Raw genomic sequence first — 21,332 nt, 5'->3', positions numbered from 1 at the left:
TAGCAGAAAAGCCCAATAACCCGGGAACTGCTAATTGTTTTTATTGTTTTATGGTAGTGAAAGAAATGTGTTCCTCTGGTCATGCCTCACGAAATTTCTGTTGGTACAGAAAAATGCAAGCTCAAACAAGAGTTGGCCTACACTATCACGTGTTATCTTGTAAATACAGCAAATGACAACAGTGTGTCTCCGACCAATACAACTACAGTAAATGTGAAATATAGCTCTCACACATTTGACATTTTTTAAGCTTCGTAAACTTGTATGTATTGCTACGCAGGTCGCTACATTCAGCTTGTACTGGGTTTTGAGTTCACCCAGTGTTACTTGCAGGTGAAATCGTGCATGAGCCAACACAAAAATTGTGTTATACTCGCATTGTTGTATTGGAGCAAATTCACGTTGCAAAAAATGTGTTATAGCAGAACTGACTGTGATTACAGATTTGTTAGTTTGACTTTGGTTCCAGGCAAAATAATGGAGTCTCTCATTGAGGATCATCTAGACAGAAATGCGATTATACTGCAGTGAAGCATGGATTTGTTGGCGATCTTGTATGATCAATTTGATTGGATACTATGATGCTGGAACTGGATGCAGAAAATAATTTTAGTATCATATAGTTGGATTTCAGAAAGCCTTTAATACTGTTGCACATAAATGACTGCTGTACAAAGTGGATCAGTGTGGAATTAATGTCAATTTACTGCCATGGTTAAAGGGATTGAGAAAAGACAGAGTGATTATGAATGGACACTGCTTTTCTGGAGTAATGTTATTAGTGTAGACCCCCCCCCTCAAGGGTTCAGTGCTGGGGCCATTGTTGTTTTCTATATTTATTAATGATATTGATGAAGATATATCAGGCTTAATGTATATTTTTGCTTTGATGATAGAAAGGTTGGCAGGGTGGTTAATGACAGTAACCAAAGTATGCAATCTAGAAAAATTAGGCAGATGGGCTAAGAAATGGCAATTGAAGTTTAAATGACTTTTTTTTTTTTTTGGCTGATGCAGTATAATCTTGCTTTCTGGCATCATTTTTCACTACTGATATGAATGCCATGACACCTAGCTTCTGACCTGTTGTGCTGTGACTTTCACATCTTTAGGCCTTCAAAGAAATGCTCAGAAGTCATCGCTCACTCAGACCTAATGACATGAAGGGGGAATCGTGTGTCAGTCTTGCAGTTCTTGCTTTTAAGCTGATAAATCACTAAACTGTTTCTGAATTTGTTATAAATTTCTGTTTTGACCAATCAAAACACTATAACACTCAATACACTTCAAGTATTAAGTTTTATCCAAATGTGATTAAGCTTGTGTGGAGTTTAGGAGTCACTGGGTCACTAAGCTGTGATCTCTCCCTCTCTCAAGGCATGTAGTTAGGTTCTTAGTCCATTAAACAGTAAATGTATCTTTGCCTCACACCTTATTATCTGTTATTTGGTAATAGTGCTTTCTTTTGCTTAATTAAAAATAGTGAATTGGTTCTGTTGCTTTTCCCTGTCTCTATTATTAGAACTAGTGTAGGTAACTAGCAAAACTGGCAGATGTACTACTTCTTTTTTCAATAATTTGGATGTCATTGAACCTTTACTTAAGCTACTGCAAATAGTAATAGCTCTTGGACCCTTTCCCACTGGCTACTTCCTCAAGTACACTGCAAAAGTAAAAAAAAAATAGGTAAAATTCTTCTGCTTATTATAAAGTTATAAATTTTTTAAGACATTTAAAAACAGCACCATTATTTAATTTTTAAATAATTAACTTGTGCTCTGGATGATATAGATGTTACAGTATAACTAATAGAAGGTATCTTAATAATGAGCAGTTCCATTAATGCTTTTTAAAACTAATGGAATTGTGTGCAAAAAGTAAATGTGCAAACAAATCATTATAAAACTAAGGAGATAAAACAGAAAATTTAAAAATGTTATTTTGTAACCGTTTTTGTTTTTTAATTTAAAAAATATTTTAAATTAGCTAAATCATTTTATTAACATAATTTTTCCATTAGCCCCAAAAGATTTCATTCATTGAAAACTAATATTTTATAACTTTTAACAACTGCTTAGATTACATATATCTGTCTTTGTTGGAAAATTTAAAATATAACTATAATCAAGAAACTTGTGTACTCTGATAAAGTATACACCATGTCCTAGAGCAGTGGGTCAGGGCCACAACAATACAAGATCCATTAATGCACCCTATTGCTAGCCAAGCAATATTAATAATTGCATATGAGGGTCACTTTGATCCATTCCAGTAGAGGTTGTCAATTTTTATCACAATAGATAAGCCAAGGTGATGCCTCAAAATTTTAAGAGTTAAAGCATGGGTAAAAACTTTTCTTGGAAGGTATTTCGAGTTATGTAGCTCTGTTAGCTGAGTAGCTTTAGAGTACAGAATAATTTAAAAAGAGAGGAAGGTAAAATTACTTTCACAATACATTCAGCAGTTTTATTTTTCCATTTCAGGAAAGTAACAAAATTTTTTAATATTATTTTAGCATTCGTTTTTTATATGGACCTAATGTCTTTTACTCGTTGATGGCTTAATTTATTTTGGGGTAGTTTTTGGGATTCTTAGACCTTTGATTCTGGGTGCGTTGGTTCATCGAATTTGTCTTTGAGTGTGAAGAATTCATTTAAATTTTTTTATACTCATTTGAATAACATGAGAGTTAGCTTCGAAGCATTTTACAATTCTTTATTGACGTAATTCCTCCTAATCATTGTTAATTGATATGGGCTCACATCTGGTGAGTATGGACTTGGCAAACCCAGGGTCCTGAGATGGATATCATCATTCTTCTCTTTCTTGGTGATTCTCTTTTGACTCTCTTTCTCAGGGTATCTCGGGAATTTTTTTTTTTTTTTTTTTTTTTGGCTGGTGCAGCATAAGCCTCAGGCTTCCTTGCACCATATAGCTAATAATAATAATAATAATATAATGTAGAACTTATTGAGCTTTGCAGCTCTGTCATTCATTTTCTTGTTCCATATTGATTGATAAAATAACCATATTTGTAAATATGGTTGTTTTATAAATTAACAAGTTTAACATTTCTTAATAAAATCAAGAAAATTAACTTGGGTGTTATTATTGTTCACAATTAAACTGAAGAATCCAAACTTTTTTTAATAAAAATTATCACTTAAAGAGCAGCAATGGCCTTTATTAAAAACAAATTTACAAGCTACCATGATATTGTTTGCAAGACAGTGATTACAAAGAAGAAAGTGATATATATATATATATATATATATAAAAGCAAGTACAATAACTTTTTTAATTAAAAAAAAACAAAAAAAATTGTTTTAAAAATTTTTATAATGTTGCGTGCACAAATTATATGTACTGTATTTTAAATGAATTCATGTATTTTCAAAAGTAAGTCATGTTTATGAGCATATTCCAGAGGAAAAAAGCATAAAGGACAAATATTTTAGTTTTCTTTGTCTTTTTGAATGCCTATTTCTTTGTTTTATCATTCACTAATTGCACTTTTCGGATTTACCAGTGCCTTGTAGTATTCTTAGTCACACAGGATTTATGTACTATAAACCACCACAATTTTAAAAGTGAAATCACCTTCTCTGTGGTCTTTTTATCAACCTGGTATTTTATCACAATCTGTTTTTCAGTATGATCAAATAGTACTTAGCTTTGAGTATTTTCTGATGAAACACAAATCACAAAATTTTATTTGAATTTCATTTTCTACATAACCTTACAGTCAGGCAGCTTCTTTACATTACTGAAATGGACAATATACAGGATACTTAAAATTCATTGTGTTTGAGTATGATATGAAAGCCTCAATTGAATGCTTTTATTCTATTATTTATCTTCTTTTTGCACATAGATGGTTAGTTCCTTTCTGGCTCTTCATTATCTCATGACAGAAAGCTCTCTTCCTTTATTTTTCAATTAATGTTGGCATACCATAAGGCCCTGATCTTCCTCCTGCTCTTTTTTTTCCTTGTATATCAGTGAACCTCTTCACACAGTTTTGACAATGAATTGTTTCTCAGTTTTTGTTTAAAAATAACAATTTATTTAAAAAGGCTGTGGTAAATTCATCAGTTAGTCCAGCCTTATTAAACAAATACCTTTTTTAAGTTATATCAAAGGAAAATTTAAGAATTACTGTTTAAATAATTTATTTTCAATCAAAATACGTGGTATATCTTTATCATAGAAATCAAAACAAATTAACAGATGTGTAGTATTGTAAAGAAATATTAGACTACTTAACCAGTTGAGTAACATATAAATAGCTTTCATGGTGAGTGGAATTATGCAGTATTCTTTATTTCTGGTTTCTGCAAATAATGTTGTATAACTAATGCATCTGCAGTTAGCCTTAATAATAATAGAATAATTATATAATATGAGGAGAAATTTTTAACAATTTAGTAGTTGTAAAGTATTAATGCCTATTAGTAATTAACAAAGAGTAAATGTTTTAGACTAGTATAAACAATTCATTATGTCATAGACAAAAGCCCTAGATATCTTTTCATATTAAATAAAAGCTGATGTATAAGTTAAACATTTTCTCTGAAATGCAGTTGTGAATGTTTGCTGTCCTAAATACTATGTTGCACTGTCATATAATTTTAGCATTTGCCATGACTTAGCACTATCTGAGTGTGTTAGTTTCATATGTCATTAAAAGATAACAACACTCTTAAGAAATTGATCCAGGTAGTGATGCTTGCAAGTTTTGTTTAAAAAAAATCTTTTAGTACAGTAGGAATACATGTTCAACTATATAAAATGACAGTGAAATAACTTTTATAGATAATATTATTTAATTTTCCTTTTTTTATTTATGTTCCAGAAAATGTTATGTAAAACATGAAAAAATTAAATACAGTATTTTGAAATTTTACCAATTTTATCAAATCTTAAAAGATTAAATGTTACCAGTTTGTTAAGAATGAAAGAAAAGAAATACAGTATATATAATAAAATTTTTTCTACAAATTAGAACAAATTTTAATTATGCACTAATTATTATTTGAAAATTACAAAAGAGTTACCGCAATATTTCTTCATAGGGTGACTTCTATGCTCAACTCCCCATCACTGATTTTAAAAAGATTTGAAATACATAAAAAAAATTCTTTAAAATTATGAAATTTGTTCAATCCTTTTAGTACATGAATGATCCGATGCCCTGGGATTATATTCGAAAGCTCCAACCTGACTCCAGATCCATCAAATCCTCCACGAGAAATTGTCGTTGAAACTTCAGTCACTCAAGGTTTCTTGAGTGACTGAAGACATTATGTCAAACATTTAAAAATAGACACTGATAAAATATATCACGTAATAAACTGGTACATAAAAAAAATGCAATGATGAAAAAAAATTACGATGAAATAATTTCCAAAACTTTCCTTCCTAAAGTTCTTTCCCTTCCTTTTTAGGAAGGAAAGTTTTAGAAATTATTTCATCGTAATTTAAAGTGAAAAAGGATGATGGTAGAATAGATGTGTGTGGAAATTCAGCCAGAATGATTGTTGAAATAAATTTCTGCCTAGTGTTGTGGAAGTGGCAAGTTTGAATAGATTTAAAGAAGTTCAGACATTATTTAAGGTAAATGGGCAAATGAAGGGTTTTTTTTTTTTTTTTTTGGCTCGTGCAGTACAGTAAGACCTCGTATCTGCAGGGGATAAGTTCCAAGACCTACTGTGGATATAAGCGAACACCTGCTGACCCTGTGATTTTCTTGTACATACATATGTATAATAAAGTTTAATTGATAAATTAAACACACAGTAAGGCATTACCAACATTAAATACGGTAATAATAAAGTACAACAGACTCTCTGTTTACTGGGATTGGATTAACCGCGACACTTCAAGACCCCAAATTAAAAATATAAAAAAAATTAAAAAAAAAAAAACAGAAATGATAAAATTCAAGTAATAACTAGAATGGGTATAAACAGATATTTTGCAAGTCGTAAATAAGCAACAAGAACCGGTGTTATAAGTCGTCATTGGGAGATTAGTATACCTAAATACCACCACTTTGCTTATTGGAGGCTTGAAGTGGTGAAACCCATGTTTAGTCTCTAGAGCAAAGTTTCCGGCATCCCCCTCCCCCCATACTTCTCCTTCAACCCATGCACTGTACTAAGTACTATAGGTTTTAATACTTTTCGTGTTTGGGGTTTTCATAAAAAAAAAAAAATATATATATATATATATATATATTATCTTGCAGTCCCCGCTGTCTTCACACCTACCGCTCAAAATGAAAAAAGCGACCGAATGTTTAGTTTGATTTAATGCGTCGTGTCAATTGTTGTGTTCCATGGCACCGCAAAAGGACTTTTTTTTTTTTTTCTTTTTTTTTTTTTTTTTCTTTTTTTTTTTTTTTTTCTTTTTTATTAATGTCGGGGATGTTGGAATTTTTTTTTTTTTTTTTTTTTAGAAATTGCGAAAATGATGGGCATACTCAAGAGTTGTGCTTTCAAATTAAACAAACTTGAAATTATTCAAAAGTTTGAAAACGGTATATCCGTTAAATCTTTAAAGAACCATTATAATGTTGGTGACCAAACACCTACGCGACATTGTAAAAAATAAAGGGAAGCTATCCGATTTAAAATTGACATCGTAAAAAATAAAGGAAGCATCCTATTGGACACGCAAGTAGTACGTGTTAAGTTTTTCCATTTTTTTTTTTTTTTTTCCGGTGGTTAACCGCGGGTAACTGAATCAGCGGATATGGGGGCAGAACTGTATAAGCTTTTCTTTCTTGTATCATGTGCCAATTCTAATGCTAATACTACTTCAAAAGTGTTCTGTAATTAGTACAGCACAGTCTGTCAGAATGCAAGCGAAATTTGAAAATTAATCTCAAAAACAAAAAAAAAAGTCAGCATGTTACACATTTTTAAGAATACTGTTGTACAGATAATAGAATGGTACTGAAATGCTGATGATCGGGAGTAATGAATAACTAGCATATTCAGAAACTGTACAGGCTAAAGGTTAATATTTAAAATTTAGGTTATTGCTAATTAAGCTTACTGCTTCTTTGTGAGCTTGCAAAAATTCATTAATTTCTGCATATTATCTGTGTTATAAAGGAATACTTACAAATATTCTTTTTATGCTGTTTTTTAAGTGTTTCATTTTTAGTTTTATCCTGTTTAAGTAAGGAATATCAATCTGAAATTCAAAGAAGTTGTCACTGTTTTAGTCAGTCAGGTCTGTTTTTCTGGACTTCAAAAATGAGGTGATGGATAAGAAATCTACATCCTTATTACTGACCTGAAGTTTCTTGTCAAAAAAAGTAGGTGTGTATTGACTATATTTTGTGCATGTACATGTTATATAGGATGCAGCAGCCTGAAAAGCAAGGTATCAGTGATTTTACATCCTGATGGGGGGGGGGATTCTCATGGAACAAGCAAATACATGGGCTGTGTTAGGGTTACCAAGAATAAAAACAATTGCATCTATACTTGAATGGGTTGAGCACGCTGAATTCTGATGGGATCCTTCCACTTGTTCAGATTACGAACCTAAGGGGGCATAAATTCAAATTAAGAAAAGACAGATGTAGAATAGATGTATGGAAATTTGCCTTTAGCCAGCGGGTGGTTAATTGCTGGAACAAACTTCCATCTGTCGTTGTGGAAGTTGATAGGTTGAATAAATTTAAGGAGGAACTGGACAGGCATTTGGAGGGAATGGTGGGATTTTTTTTTTTTTTTTTTGGCTGATGCTGCATAAGCTCATACACTTGCTTTCTTGCATCACATGCCACTGCTACTACTACTACTATACTTGCGTGTACATTAATTTACTATTCTAGGAACATACTAAATTAATTTTGTGAAGCATTATTCAAATCATCAAATGCACACATTGTGTGGATATTGGAGAAGATATGGCGTCACTCAGATATGAGTTGCAAAATTTGAATATGTGGGGAGTACAATGTTTACAGATAGCACAGGAAAGGAGTGTTATTCACTTAGTTTAGAAACACATAAAATCTAAGACAGTATATCCAGTTGATAGGGTAGCTACTGCAATGTTGAGTCAGTTTGGAGTGATATAAGCACTGGGAAAAGAAAAATGAGAGCAGGAATATCTTATAGCAGTGTTCCGCAACTGGTGTGCCACCAGATGATGACAGGTGTGTTGCGAACTTTGCTGAAATTGTATACCTATAAATAATACTATACGTATTATAATTAGAAATTACCTTGTTCATGCCGATGCACCCACCCTTTGTTATAAGACTGTATTTTAAAGCGATAGCTATGCCCTTCCCTCTGTTCAAAGAGTATTCCCACGTTCCCACGTCTATCACTTTTAGTTTCCTCACAGCTGTGTTCTGAAATAGTCAGAAAACTGTGATCGCAAGCCATAACATTGTTGATTTTACTGTTTTCTTTTTTTAACAATGGACAAGTTCCTTGTCAGGAGTATTCCGTTCACAAGTGCAAGTCCTGAAAGTGACAAGCCCAAAAAAAGAAACAAAAATTAGTGTGCAGACAGTATAGTGATAATTATTTATATTTTGGTTTTTCTAGTGTGATGATAAAACGTGCCCAATCCCCGAGTGCGTCGTGTGCAGATAAAAACTGAGCAATGCTGCTATGGTTCCGAGTAAACTGAAAAGACATTTCTCAACAAAACATTCTTCTCTGACATGCAAAGATATCAATTATTTTCGACGGTTGTTGCAACAAAAGAAAAAAACAGGCAAAGTTCATGACTTTGTCAGTACGTGTTTCCGAAACACGTACTGACAAATCTCAGCTGTTAAGAATAAACACGGAGTTACCTTTTATTCTGTCAGAAGGAATTCTTGATCAACTCTTCTTTTTGTGAATTATAAAATAATACAACAAATTGTCGTTATCATCCTCATCCTTAAAAAAAAAATTAACTTCATTTTTTTTGCTAGAGATGAGGAAGTACTTTTTTAATCTAATTTTCATTTACCTGCTTTATTACCAAAAGAGATATATTAGATAAAAATTAAGTGGATTTTTTTTAACCCATGTTTTTTTTATATTATCTAGAGCTGCTTTATAGAAAGATATATTTGTGAATTATTCCTTATAGGAAAATAATTGTTCTGTAATATATAATTAATCTTGAGATGTGAGGTAAAAACTATACATGCTATGTAAAAAATCAAGTATCAAAAAATCAGTGATTTTATTAAAGCAAAGAAAAATAACTGATGAAATATATATTTATTTGGTTGACAATAAGTTTTTTTTTTTTATCTATTAGCACTGAAGTTAAGATATGATATTAGTATTATAATAGCAAGATATTGAAAGTATTCATTTAAAACACTGAACAGGGTGATATTATCTGTTGAGGTAGCTATTACTGCAAGATTTTTTCCCCTCCCTCCCTTATGCTACTTAACCTTTGTAACTACTGATTCTCTGACTGTGTAGAGGGTGGAAGACTGAAGAAGCAGTCACTTTGCTGAAGGCACATATGAAGGTCAAGTGCCAAAATAGTAACATAGGCCATAAATAAAATAGAACCACATAACAAGAGGTTCTTGGCAAGAATTTGATATCTTATAAATGCTCAAAATAGATTGATGCTTTTGACTATTGGAAGCTTTATTAGAATGTTAAAATTTAAATTGCTGAATAAATTAGTGAATGCAATGTAATTCATACACACATTGTGAATTACACATATTGACTGTATTTAGATAAATATTTAGAGGGGGGGGAGGTACAGAAGAGGTGTTTTTTTTTTTTTTTGCTTATACTATATATATATATATATTTTGCTTCCTTGCATCATTTGCTACTACTATATTTAATATTAATCTCTTCCTCAGATTCATTTTTCCTTCTTTTAACAGTTAATTTGGTGATGCTTTTAGTATGGCTTCTATTTCTTGTGGTATAATGACTGAAAGGCCTCTTTCCATAAACTGCAGTAACACAATAATTTTATTTCTACGATGTATTTTAAGTTTTGACCATAGTTCAAGCTTGCATACTGTAAAATACAGTAATGTTTTTGTATTCTCTCTATTTTGTGAACGTCTCTGATCCTGTGTGACCATCTTAGAATTTAAAGCCCTCAAACTTGTGCTGTCACACAGTTCTTTAGATGACTGAACTAGAAGTTCTCTGCTACTGACCAAAAATTAGCTATAAAATGAAGTATTTTATTTCAAAATTATATATGGCACAGAATAAAGTATCCCAAGAAGGTGGCAGGATGTATTTCAGTGCACTGTCAATGATTTGTATCAGGCATTGTATAAAACAAGTCTGTTGTTTAGCTATGTATTCCGTTGTATTTGAAATGCATGAAAATAAATATTTAGGTATTTCCAATGGGAATTTTAATTGTAATGTAGCAGCATGGGTAACTGCTACATTACAATGGAACAAGTAAATGCATGGGCTGTGTTAGGGTAACTAAGAGTAGAAACAGGTGCATGTATACTTGCATATACACCAATGCTAGGAGTATAGTTAATAAATTCAATGAGCTTGAAGTGCTAGTCAAGACATCAAAGGCAGATATTATTGGGATATCAGAGACGTGGTTTGATTTTTAATGGCGCATTGGCAGCTAACGCCATAATGCTCAGAAACATGCTGTCACACAGACATAAGCAGTGCAGAACTGGAATTTGGGGAGTACAATGTGTACAGAAAGGATAGACAGGACAGGAAGGGAGGAGGGGTTATGCTGTTAAGAAACACATAAAATCTAAGAAAAATCTAAGATGTGGGTGGACAACATGCATTGTCCACCCACATCCAATTGATGTGGGTGGACAATGCATGTTGAGTCTGTTTGGTGTAAAATAAACACTGGGAAAGGAAAAATGAGAGTAGGTGTGTGTGTTATAGGCCTAATGAATCTGATGAGTATAATGAGCAATTGTGCAGAGAAATAGTGGGCCAGTAAATTAGTGTCTTATAATGGGGAAATTTTAATTTCCGGAATATTGCCTGAAATTTGTGAGTTGGTCACTCACTCACTAGCCAGGCTTTTGTGGATTTATTGGATGATTGTTTTCTACAGCAGCATGTTTGGGACGCAACTAGAGGGAATAATACTCTTGATCTGATTATCAGTAGTGATTCTTCATGCATCAAGGACCTGCAGATAAAGGAACCACTAGGTGGCAGTGATCACAGTGTGCTGAAGTGGGATTTACTCAAAGAGGTAACTAGCATCAAGGGTAAAGGGAAGGGTTTTTGCTTTCGTAAAGGTGACTATGTTGGTCTGAGACAGTATTTAAATTCTATACAGTGGAACCAACTGATGATGTTACCAACAGGAAGACTGCTGCACAAATTGGAGCAGTGTGGCATTGGAGGCAAATTGCTGCTATGGATAAAGGGATGATTGAGTGGGAGAAGACAGAGAGTGTTAATCAATGGAAACTGCTCTTCGTGGACTACTGTTATTAGTGGAGTCCCTCAGGGTTCAGTGTTGGGTCCATTGTTTTTTTCTGTATTTATAAATGATATTGATGATGGTATGTCAGGCTTAATGTCCAAGTTTGCAGATGATACAAAGGTTGGCAGGGTTGTTAATGACACTAATGACAGTTCACTGCTGCAACAGGATCTAGAAAAGTTGAGCAGATGGGCTGAGAGGTGACAAATGAAGTTTAACATTGACAAATGTAAAGTACTACATATGGGAAGCAGTAATCCCAGAGTAACGTATCAACTCTGTGGTACCACACTGACAGTGGTAGAGAATGAAAAGGACCTGGGGATAATTTTACAGGCAGACATGAAGTTTTGTGAGCAGTGCAGATGGTCTGCAAGAGTAACTCATGGTATCTTGTCAATGATATATAGGAATTTTTCTGGCAGGGATAAGGAGGTGATTATCCCCTTGTATAAGCAATGGTCAGACCACACCTTGAGTACTGTATGCAGGTCTGGAGGCCTCATTTTAAGAAGGATGTAGAGCTGTTGGATGGAGAAGGGCAACAAGATTAGTGAATGGAACAAAGGGTTGCTCTTACGAAGAAAGGCTTAAGTATTGCAAATTACAGTGTCTGGAGACTAGGCACCTGCGAGGTGATCTGATTGAGGTGTATAAAACCTTGAATGGTTTGAGCATGCTCAATGTGGATGGGATTCTTCCTCTTGCTCAGAATAATCTCCTGAGAGAACATAAATTCAAATTGAGGAAAGACGGTTGTAGGATAGATGTGTAGAAGTTTACCTTTAGCCAGCGGGTGGTTGATTGTTGGAACAAACTTCTATCTGTCGTTCTGTCATTGTAGAAGTTGATAGCTTAAATAGATTCAAGGCAGAACTTGACAAACATTTGGAGTGAGTGGATGGTTGAAATAAGGGTGTTTTTTTTTTGGCTGATGCTATATAAGCCTGATTTCTTGCATCATGTGCCTTTGCTAATGCTAATTACAGTTGATATATCCAGAAAATAAGTTTTCTCCTACAAATGCAGTAGGTAGGACTTTTTCATTCTGCATTTGTTAATTCCATATTTTGTTTTAATTAATAATTAAGAAAAATAGACTATATAATAGAAGTGTAATAAACAATAAATGCTATTTATTTACCTAATTATGTATAGTTAAAACATTTTTTAACTGCAAAAAATATATAACTTGTCCTCCAGAAATTTGGGATCAACATTTTTGATGTAAAACATCCTTTGGGGCACCTACAAAAATTTCAATGGAGTAAATCTGATTGGTCAGGAAAAAATGCATCACGGAAGTGATTATGGCTTCTGCCAGAGGTACTTCCCACACTCCCACCACTTGTCTGTGACGAGCACTCAATAGTAGTGTGATTACAGTGCACGATGCATTTTTCATGACCGGTATGATATCTGAAGTTCTAGTTAACCGATTTACAAAATTCAGATGCCATTCATTTGAATATTTTTGTGAACTGCATTAGAAAAATACAATAAAACAAACAAAAAAAACCCACGTGTGTACCTTGTATGGAGGAAAGATGTTTTATTTTATGTGAAAACATCCTTGGCTTGGAAGAGGTTAGCAAAATTGAAGCCAATAGCCTAATTACCCATATGATTGTAGCCATTTATTGAATAGTATGACATCACAATCCTGCAGTTACTACTGTAGGGCTTGTGTCTGAAACCTACATAACGACAAATACTACTGTGGGATGTATAATTGCAACAATAAAAGTATTTGTCATATGACTGCAACAATACAAATACAGTATTTGTCAACAATTTTTTTTTTTTTTTTTTTGTCTCGCATTTTTGTTACATTCCATTGTTAGGTGCTTCTATAGATGTTTTCACATCAATAATTTTTGAAAATAAAATTTGCGTTCAAAAATGCTGAAGTCAAGTGCAGAGCGTTTTTGAGAGTATCGAGCAAGAATCGGATACCTCAATTGCAAGTATCAGGTATCTTGATCAATGCTGTTTTCCAGAGACATTTAGATACGTTGCAATCGCAAGTGTACGTTTCTTTAGTTATCATAAATCCATTTTAGGTGCTCAGCACAGGTGTGTTTTTTTTTTTTTTTTTTTTTTTACTCTTGGAGACTTAGGATGCTTCCACTGTATACTGGAAACTTACTTTAGTTCAGAATGGATTTCTTGTAGTTCTCAAATTTTTTACAGTTAAAAAATTATCTCTGCAAGCTGATCCATTTTGAATGTGCTGTCTGTTTGAAATGTATACAAAAAAGAATTACACAGCGATAAAAAAGAGCCAGCAAAACCAAAGCAGGTTTTCTTATGAACTGGAACATTGACATGTTGGTTTAAGAATACACACACCCATTTCCCCACCCTGCTGAGAACTGTCATCTTTTGAATGTGTTTTAATTGAATAACCTTCATATTTTTATTCAGTATACAGATTATATTTTCATACATCAGAAATATAGATAACCAAGAAATAAGTTAGTGCAGAAACAACTAAGAAATACAGATAGTTTACAGATAAATAAATTGCTAGATGTTAGGTGGGAGTTTTTAAAAAATATATCTTTGACAATCAAGACCTTGGTAAGGTTCTGAATACCACCACAGTTCCTAAAATCATTTTATATCAGTAAAATAACACCTAAATATTTTTCAATTTTTTTTTGTGCATAATTACAAGGTATAATTATAAGGTGAATATAATAAAATCTCATGTTAGATATGTATTTGTGGATTTAATGCATTTATAGGCTTATTTTTTATTATTATTTATATACAGGGTTGTTAAAATTAAAGTATCCCTATGTAGAGGGCTCTGGAGTGAGTTCTAAGCTTGTACTGAAGAGAAATTTGGACAACATGTACAATAAAGAATGTTTTCGCCATTTATTGGGGAAAAAAATTAGTTACAAAATTTGTCACTATATGGCACTGTGGCAATACAAATCACTTGAATAGCACTACAATTGTTCAATGTGTTCTCCATTTTGGTCAACAACAGTTTCCATTCGAAGAACAGCATTTTCTACAGCAGAACGTAACATGTCAACTGGAATAGTCAGCACATGATGTCTAATACTATCCTTCAGATCTGCCAGAGTTTGACATCCTTCTCGATACACCTGGTTCTTAAAAAAACCCTACAACCAGAAGTCGCATGGGGTGAGGTCTGGTGATCAGGGTGGCCAAGATCTCTGGAAACAACGGCTGATGACCCATTCGTCTGTAAAGTGTTGCCTTAGCAATCTTTGGACACAATGGTAGATGTCGGGTGGCGCACCATCTTGCATGAATATGGTATCCTGAGGCACCCACGTTGTTGTAGCTCTGGTATTGCGGAATTTGTCAACATTTCATAATATTGCTGTCCAGTGATGGAACAGGTGCGGGGTCCAGCTAGTGTTACCTGTTCAAAAAAATATGGCCCAATCGTGAATGTGGCCGTAAATCTGCACCACACTGTCACTTTTGGAGAATGCAATGGGACCTCTTGGATAACTCGGGGGTTTTCTGTTGCCCAAATGTGACAGTAGTGCGTATTCACTTGTCCATTTAAGCAGAAGTGGGCTTCATCACGCCAAAGGATGTTTCATGGCCAAGTAATATCCACTGTTATTTGTGCCAGAAACTGAAGTGCATATGTGAAATGAATATCTGCATCACCATGCTTTAGCTACTGTAGCATGTGCATCTTGTAAGGATGGTACCGCAACACCTGATGCATTACTAGCCTTACAGTGGAATAATACGGCATGTCCACTTCACGAGAAACAGCTGGCACACGTGCACTACCACATGGAGATTGACTTGATAAATCCACGACAGCCATAGCAACATCTTCAGCACGAGAGGAGTCCACTCATTTTTGACCTCTACCTGGTTGAACAACAAGATGTCTTGTCACTTCAAATTTTGCAATCATTTTGCAGACAGCAGAAACAGTCATAGGTCCACACTGTATGCGCTTCTGACGCCAGAATTCTCTGATAGCCACAGCTGCATTGTTGCTGTTCTGATAGTACAGCTTCACTAATAGCACCTTTTCCTTCAACATTGTTGGCATTGCTGCTGTAGTGCAGGCAAACATCTACTGTATGATTTTGAAGAGACTGCTTTGCTTTTATACAGTACAGTAGAGCTGAGTAGTGGCGCTATTGCAATAACTTACGATTATGCACATAATGTAAGTTATTTGCATAATCGTAACTAAGATAGTTACGTGCCATACAGTGACAAATTTTGTAACTAATTTTTTTTTCCAATAAATGGTGAGTGCATTCTTTATTGTACCTGTTATCCAAATTTATCTTCAGTATGAGCCTTAGAACTCACTCCAGAGCCCTCTACATAGGGATATTTTAATTTTAACAACCTTGTATTTATTTATTTATTATTATTTTTTTTTTGAATATTGCTCAGATGGATTTCAAAATGCATCTGAGCTATGCAAGGACTTAAATATAAGTCCAGGATTTAAGACTTTTGTGGTCCGATTTTATTAACACCTTCAACATATTAGAGGAACAAACTACTGTATTCCCTATGCCTAAATTTCTTATCTCTCGTTGTTCCTCTGTAATCAGAGAAACAGCAAGAGAGATAAGAAATTCAAAATTTTTCTCTGTGTACTTCTCTTTCTGCAGTGACATTCTAATCCATTTCTTTGCTTTTCTTTTATGGAATGTTAGCATCTTTGGCCATACTGCACCATTCCAATTTGCACTAAGGATAGATTAACAACAACAAATTTGCTTTCAGCCACTTTTTTCTTATTCACAGGAAATGTCAGCTGGTTATCCAGTTTATTAAACCCCTTTTTTGTTAAGTTGATAGCAGATTTTTATAAGTTTCTTTGCAGTAAACTTTCTGACCTTGATTATAACCTGATGACTTCAAAATACTGTCTCTTACTAATATAATAAAGGTCTCCGTAGCTGAGTGGTCAGGAGCAGGAGTGCAGTAGCACACACTCTTTGAGTAGACCGAGTAGCACACACTCTTTGAGTAGACCGAGTAGCACACACTCTTTGAGTAGATCGACCGTATTTAGCTGTCAGGTGCTTTTCAAGCCCCTGACAGCTAAATACGGTCGATCAGCCAACCTGTACTGGACCAGCATGGCAGATTATGGTCCATTTCCCCCAACATGAATTGTTGAGGATAATTCCATCCTGCAGTGGATTGATAATGGCTGCAGTTACCTTTTTTTTTTTTCTTTTTTTTTTTTTTTAAACTAATATAATATTAAAAATAGCTCTTGGTATTTTTATTATTAGATTAGACTTTCTATATATAAAAAATTACAATTTCCTTTCACTTGTTCTTTTAAAATACCAAATCCTCCTTGAATATTGGTACTGAAATAATTATTTTTTTCATCATATGGCACATGGAATTCTGATCAGTTCACATCTTTCATTCCGTATTTCTTTCCTTAAGTAAAATTGATGAAAGAATTAAACATGAGTATGTGCAGGTCCATACTGTCATCACTTGCTACTATCATCTTACAGTATTTTTAAAGATTTAGAAATATTGGAAAATACTGTAAAGATTTATTTTGCTAGCAGTTTCATATTGTGTCCCAGTATATCTTCTTTTTACTTTACTTTCTGTGCTCAGTTTCAAAATCCACTGACCTCAATTGCAGAAATTTCTTCTATTTATACCCAGTAGAATATTCTATAAATACATTGAGTGTACAGAAATCATGGGATACCTACCTTTGGCCCGGATAAAGACAGTCACATGGCAAGGCATTGAGTCCACTAGTTCACAAAAGCGTTCCACAGGTATTTCCATCCATTCTTGCTGCACCACTGTCCATAATTCCATCGCATTCCTGGGTGAAGGATCCAAAGCTCAAACAGACCTTTCCACAGGGTTCATGTCTTGTGAACAGGGAGGCCATTCCATGGTGGTAAAATCTGCAGAATGCTTTTCGGACCATGTTCTAGTCACCATAGTTCTGTGAGGAGGCACATTGGCCTGCTGGTAGAGTCCATTGCCCTGTGGGTGCAAGATGACCATGAAGAGATGAAGATGGTCTGCAAGGGTGGGCATATAACCTGGACATTCAGAGATGCATCTGCATGTAGACCAGTGGTTCCCAAACTACTGAGATCTATGGACCCTTTCAAAAATCAAAAAAGTTTGTGGAGCCCTTCAAATATCAAAAAGTTCATGGACCCCTATATATAACATATGCATGTGTGTGTAGATACAAATGTATATATATGGTCGACCACCATTTTGTGGACCTCCTGGAACTGGTCTAGACATACCAGAGGTACCAAAGTGTGCAGGTTGAACATGCCCCAGACCATTACCGACCATCCACCTGCCTGAATAGTTCCTTGTTTACATGACAGGTGCATAGCTTCGTGCAGTTTCTGCCAGATGCGCACCCTCCCGTCCACTTGAAATAACTGGAAATGGGACTCATCAGACCAGGAGATCTGTCTCCAATTATCCAAGGTCCAGTGCCAATGTTCTTTCATCCAGTCGAGGCGTAGAGTCCTGTGTCGTGGTGTTAGCAATGGGACTCTGGTGGGTCGGTGGCTCCTATAACCTATTGCGGCTAATGATCGCCTGATGGTCTTGGTGGAGATGTTCCTGGCACCTCCCTTGTTGAAGTCGGCGGCAATTTGTGCCACTGTTGCTCTCCAGTTGGCCAAAACAATGCGAGACAGATGTCGACGGCCACATTCATCTACCACCTTTCTCCACCCACAGCACTGTCCATGATGAGATGTTATTCCAGAAATGACGTATTATTGATACTGCCAAAGGGGATAGTGCAATTTCTGTACTACCTCCGCAATAAAGTAACCCATGCATCGGGCACTCACTATCATCCCTCTTTCAAAGTCTGTTAACTCATGATGTTTATCTATACCAACATCAAATTACTGTCTACATGAATGCAGTGTACCTGTATACGTGCCAAGCGGTGGGCTCGTTCACTTGCGAGAGGGGTGACAGTGACACATTGCCCAGGAACCAGATATCCTATGAATTCTGGCCTTTCAGTGTACTTCAGAAAGTTAATGGAGAAAGTTTAAAGTTTCCATATAAAAATACAGAAGATAGGAATATGTTGTTGAATATAGTTGTAGCATTTGAAACAAATTTTTTCTAAGTTGATCGTTGTACTCTCTCTTACAGTGTTATGGATGCACAGATAAAGCTCATTAATTATATAAAAGATATTTCAAAAGTCATACATACATTTAAAATGTTTGAAACTTTCTTCTTTTTAAATTCAGCTTATCAATATTCTGACATTAATCCGCTTATATATAAATTAATAAAACTGAGAATTTAAAGGGAATGATGATTAGTGTAGGGTGCCTCCGTAGCCGGGTGGCTACGGAGATGCCCTACACTAATCATCATTCAGGATGATGCAGGAGCAGCAGTGCGTAGCACATGCGTCTTGATTAGACCGGAGTTCGAGCCCGTGACCACCAAATACAGAGGATGCGGAAAGGTCATGGAATGACCACCGCATATCCCCGGAGCAATATGGCCTTAGTTGCTAATGCTCCTAAAAACCAAATAATAACAACAATGACAATTAGTGTAGCGTATGAACTTTGTTTTAAATTGAATTTTAACTTTACTTTTCTAGAATTTTCATTTTTCTTTGACATAAATAAAAAGGTTAAAGAAGTTATGTGAAAGTCTAAAATATTAATATATTTTTGTATTTCTTCTGTAGGTGATACTGTATATGTTCATGGAGCAGCTGCCACTCCTAGAGTGCTTGTACCAGCAATGGTTGAACATGGAAAAAAAGCTGGATTAAAAGATGTCACTGTATGCCATATTCATACTGAAGGTGCTGCTGAATACAACAAGCCTGAATGCCAAGGTAAATTTTTATTAATGTGCCGTCTGATGATACATGTACAATGTGCTTTTTTGATTTGTGGCAGTGGATGTTCTTTTCTGTGGAGTTTTCATTGTGTTGCTTGGAGCTAATAGATACACACAAGTTTTCACAATTCTGGCGAGACAGACTTGTATTGGAGGTGCATTCAAAGGAAGAGAAAGGTACTCCAGTCTTTAACTTAGCCAAAATCAGATTTTCTCTTCTATTCTGTGGCAATATAAATGATGTTGTATATGTTATTTTTGTAATATAGGGAAAGTCAGTAAGTTGCAAACAAATGCAGCTTTATAAATACTAAATGAATGATTGTGAGTTTTTTTTAATTTTTTTTTATTGGATCAGTTAATGGTTAGTCTTGTACAAGAAAGGTGGCACCTGTCCTATTCATCTTGTTAAATGTATATAAACACAGTAAACCTTTTGTCACAAAAACTGCTTTTCCATGTGGTTGTATTGACTGTTATGTTCGTGTTTTGAAATTAACAGTGTCAAAAATTCGAGAGAAAAAGCAAAACATAATACACTTTGTGTTCTTTCAATTACTAAATAGACACCGGCGGACAAACTTTTGCACATTTTAGTTGTTACTTTCAAGTCTTTCATATTTAAAAAAAAACTGTATTAAGGTTTGACGGTTTCATTGCATCTATTTGTTTCTTTTCAACAATTTCAATAAGGCGTTTTAACTGTAATTAAGGGACATAAATTCAAATTATTTGTGTTGGGGGAGGAGATTGCAGGAAGTTTTCTGTTAGCCAGTGAGGTGTTAATTATTGGAATAAGTTACCTCCATGATTGATTTGAGCTGGTAGCTTGGGGAAGCTCAAAGCTCAGCTGGATAGATACTTCATGAAAAGAGTGGATTATTGTTATTTTTATTTCTTTTTTTTTTTTTTTTTTTCCAAGTGCTGCAAAAGCCCAGGGCTTCCTTGCACCATTTTTTTTTTTTTTTTTTTTGATTTGGTAGTTGTTGGCGCATCGGCTTCTGTGGCCATATTGCACCTCCCAAGGTTTTTGCAGTACTTTATCCAAGCCCGAGGCGGGAATCGAACCCGCGACCTTTGGGTTGCCGGGCAGGTACTTTACCCACTCGGCTAGCCCGGTCGGCTTCCTTGCACCATATGACTAAAACTAATACATATGCACAATGTATCATGAAATGCTGACTGCTGTTAGAAATAGTATAGAGACATTATAAAATGTATATCAAAAGTCAGGAAGTTGCATTTGATATGTTAAATGATTTTCTGAAAAATTACATCAAAAAAATTAGCTGTAGAACGTTTTTTTTTTTCTATTGTACTGTACATTTGTGTATATATATCAAAATTAATGTTCATGTGTGAATTTTCCATCAATTTAGAATTAATGTATTTATATTTAAAAATTATTATGCAGGTATTTTCCGTAGCAACTCATTCTTTGTTGGAGCCAATTGTCGTGAACCTATTAATGCTGGCCGAGCAGATTTTGTACCCATATTCCTTAGTGAAATCCCCCTTCTCTTTCATCGGAAATTGGTGCCACTTGATGTTGCTTTAGTTCAGGTAACACCACCAGATGAACATGGCTTTTGTAGTTTGGGAACCAGTGTTGACTGTGCTCGTGCAGCTGCGCAACATTCAAAACACATAATAGGTAAGAAACTATTGGACACTCATCATTAATTAAAATGGACATATGAAATTTCACTTTACTGTTAAAAGATTAATATTAAAGACTTTTTGTATTAAATAAAAGTTAAAAGCATGAAATAATTTGCACTGCTGTAGTATAATTAACAAATAACTTGGATATAAGCCTTCAACAAATAAAATAATAATTAAGGTACTTAATTGGATGAAAATGGTAAATTACTTTCAAGACTGACATTGTAAACTATACTGATAAGAAATGATGCATTTCACACTGCATTATTTGCAGGAAATTAACTGTAAACTTATTCTTACAAACTAAGTTTTGGAAAGGAAAACCACCTTTC

At 34.5% G+C, this 21,332-nt stretch overlaps 1 protein-coding gene across 1 annotated transcript in view; it reads left to right on the top strand.

Annotated features, from left to right (window-relative positions):
- Positions 1-21,332, top strand: part of LOC150090656 (succinyl-CoA:acetate/propanoyl-CoA:succinate CoA transferase) — a 126,046-nt gene that overhangs the window by 25,108 nt on the left and 79,606 nt on the right. Inside the window, exons 2-3 of the mRNA XM_090372041.1 lie at positions 19,178-19,330; positions 20,750-20,989. Of these exons, the coding sequence (XP_090228167.1) occupies positions 19,178-19,330; positions 20,750-20,989 (393 nt within the window). The remainder of the gene's footprint in view (positions 1-19,177; positions 19,331-20,749; positions 20,990-21,332) is intronic.

This window comes from Mastigoproctus giganteus, chromosome 1 (assembly GCF_048544385.1).
Source record: "Mastigoproctus giganteus isolate SK-2022 chromosome 1, ASM4854438v1, whole genome shotgun sequence".
Classification (NCBI taxonomy): Eukaryota; Metazoa; Arthropoda; class Arachnida; order Uropygi; family Thelyphonidae; genus Mastigoproctus; species Mastigoproctus giganteus.
This window is presented reverse-complemented; position numbering and strand designations above follow the sequence as displayed.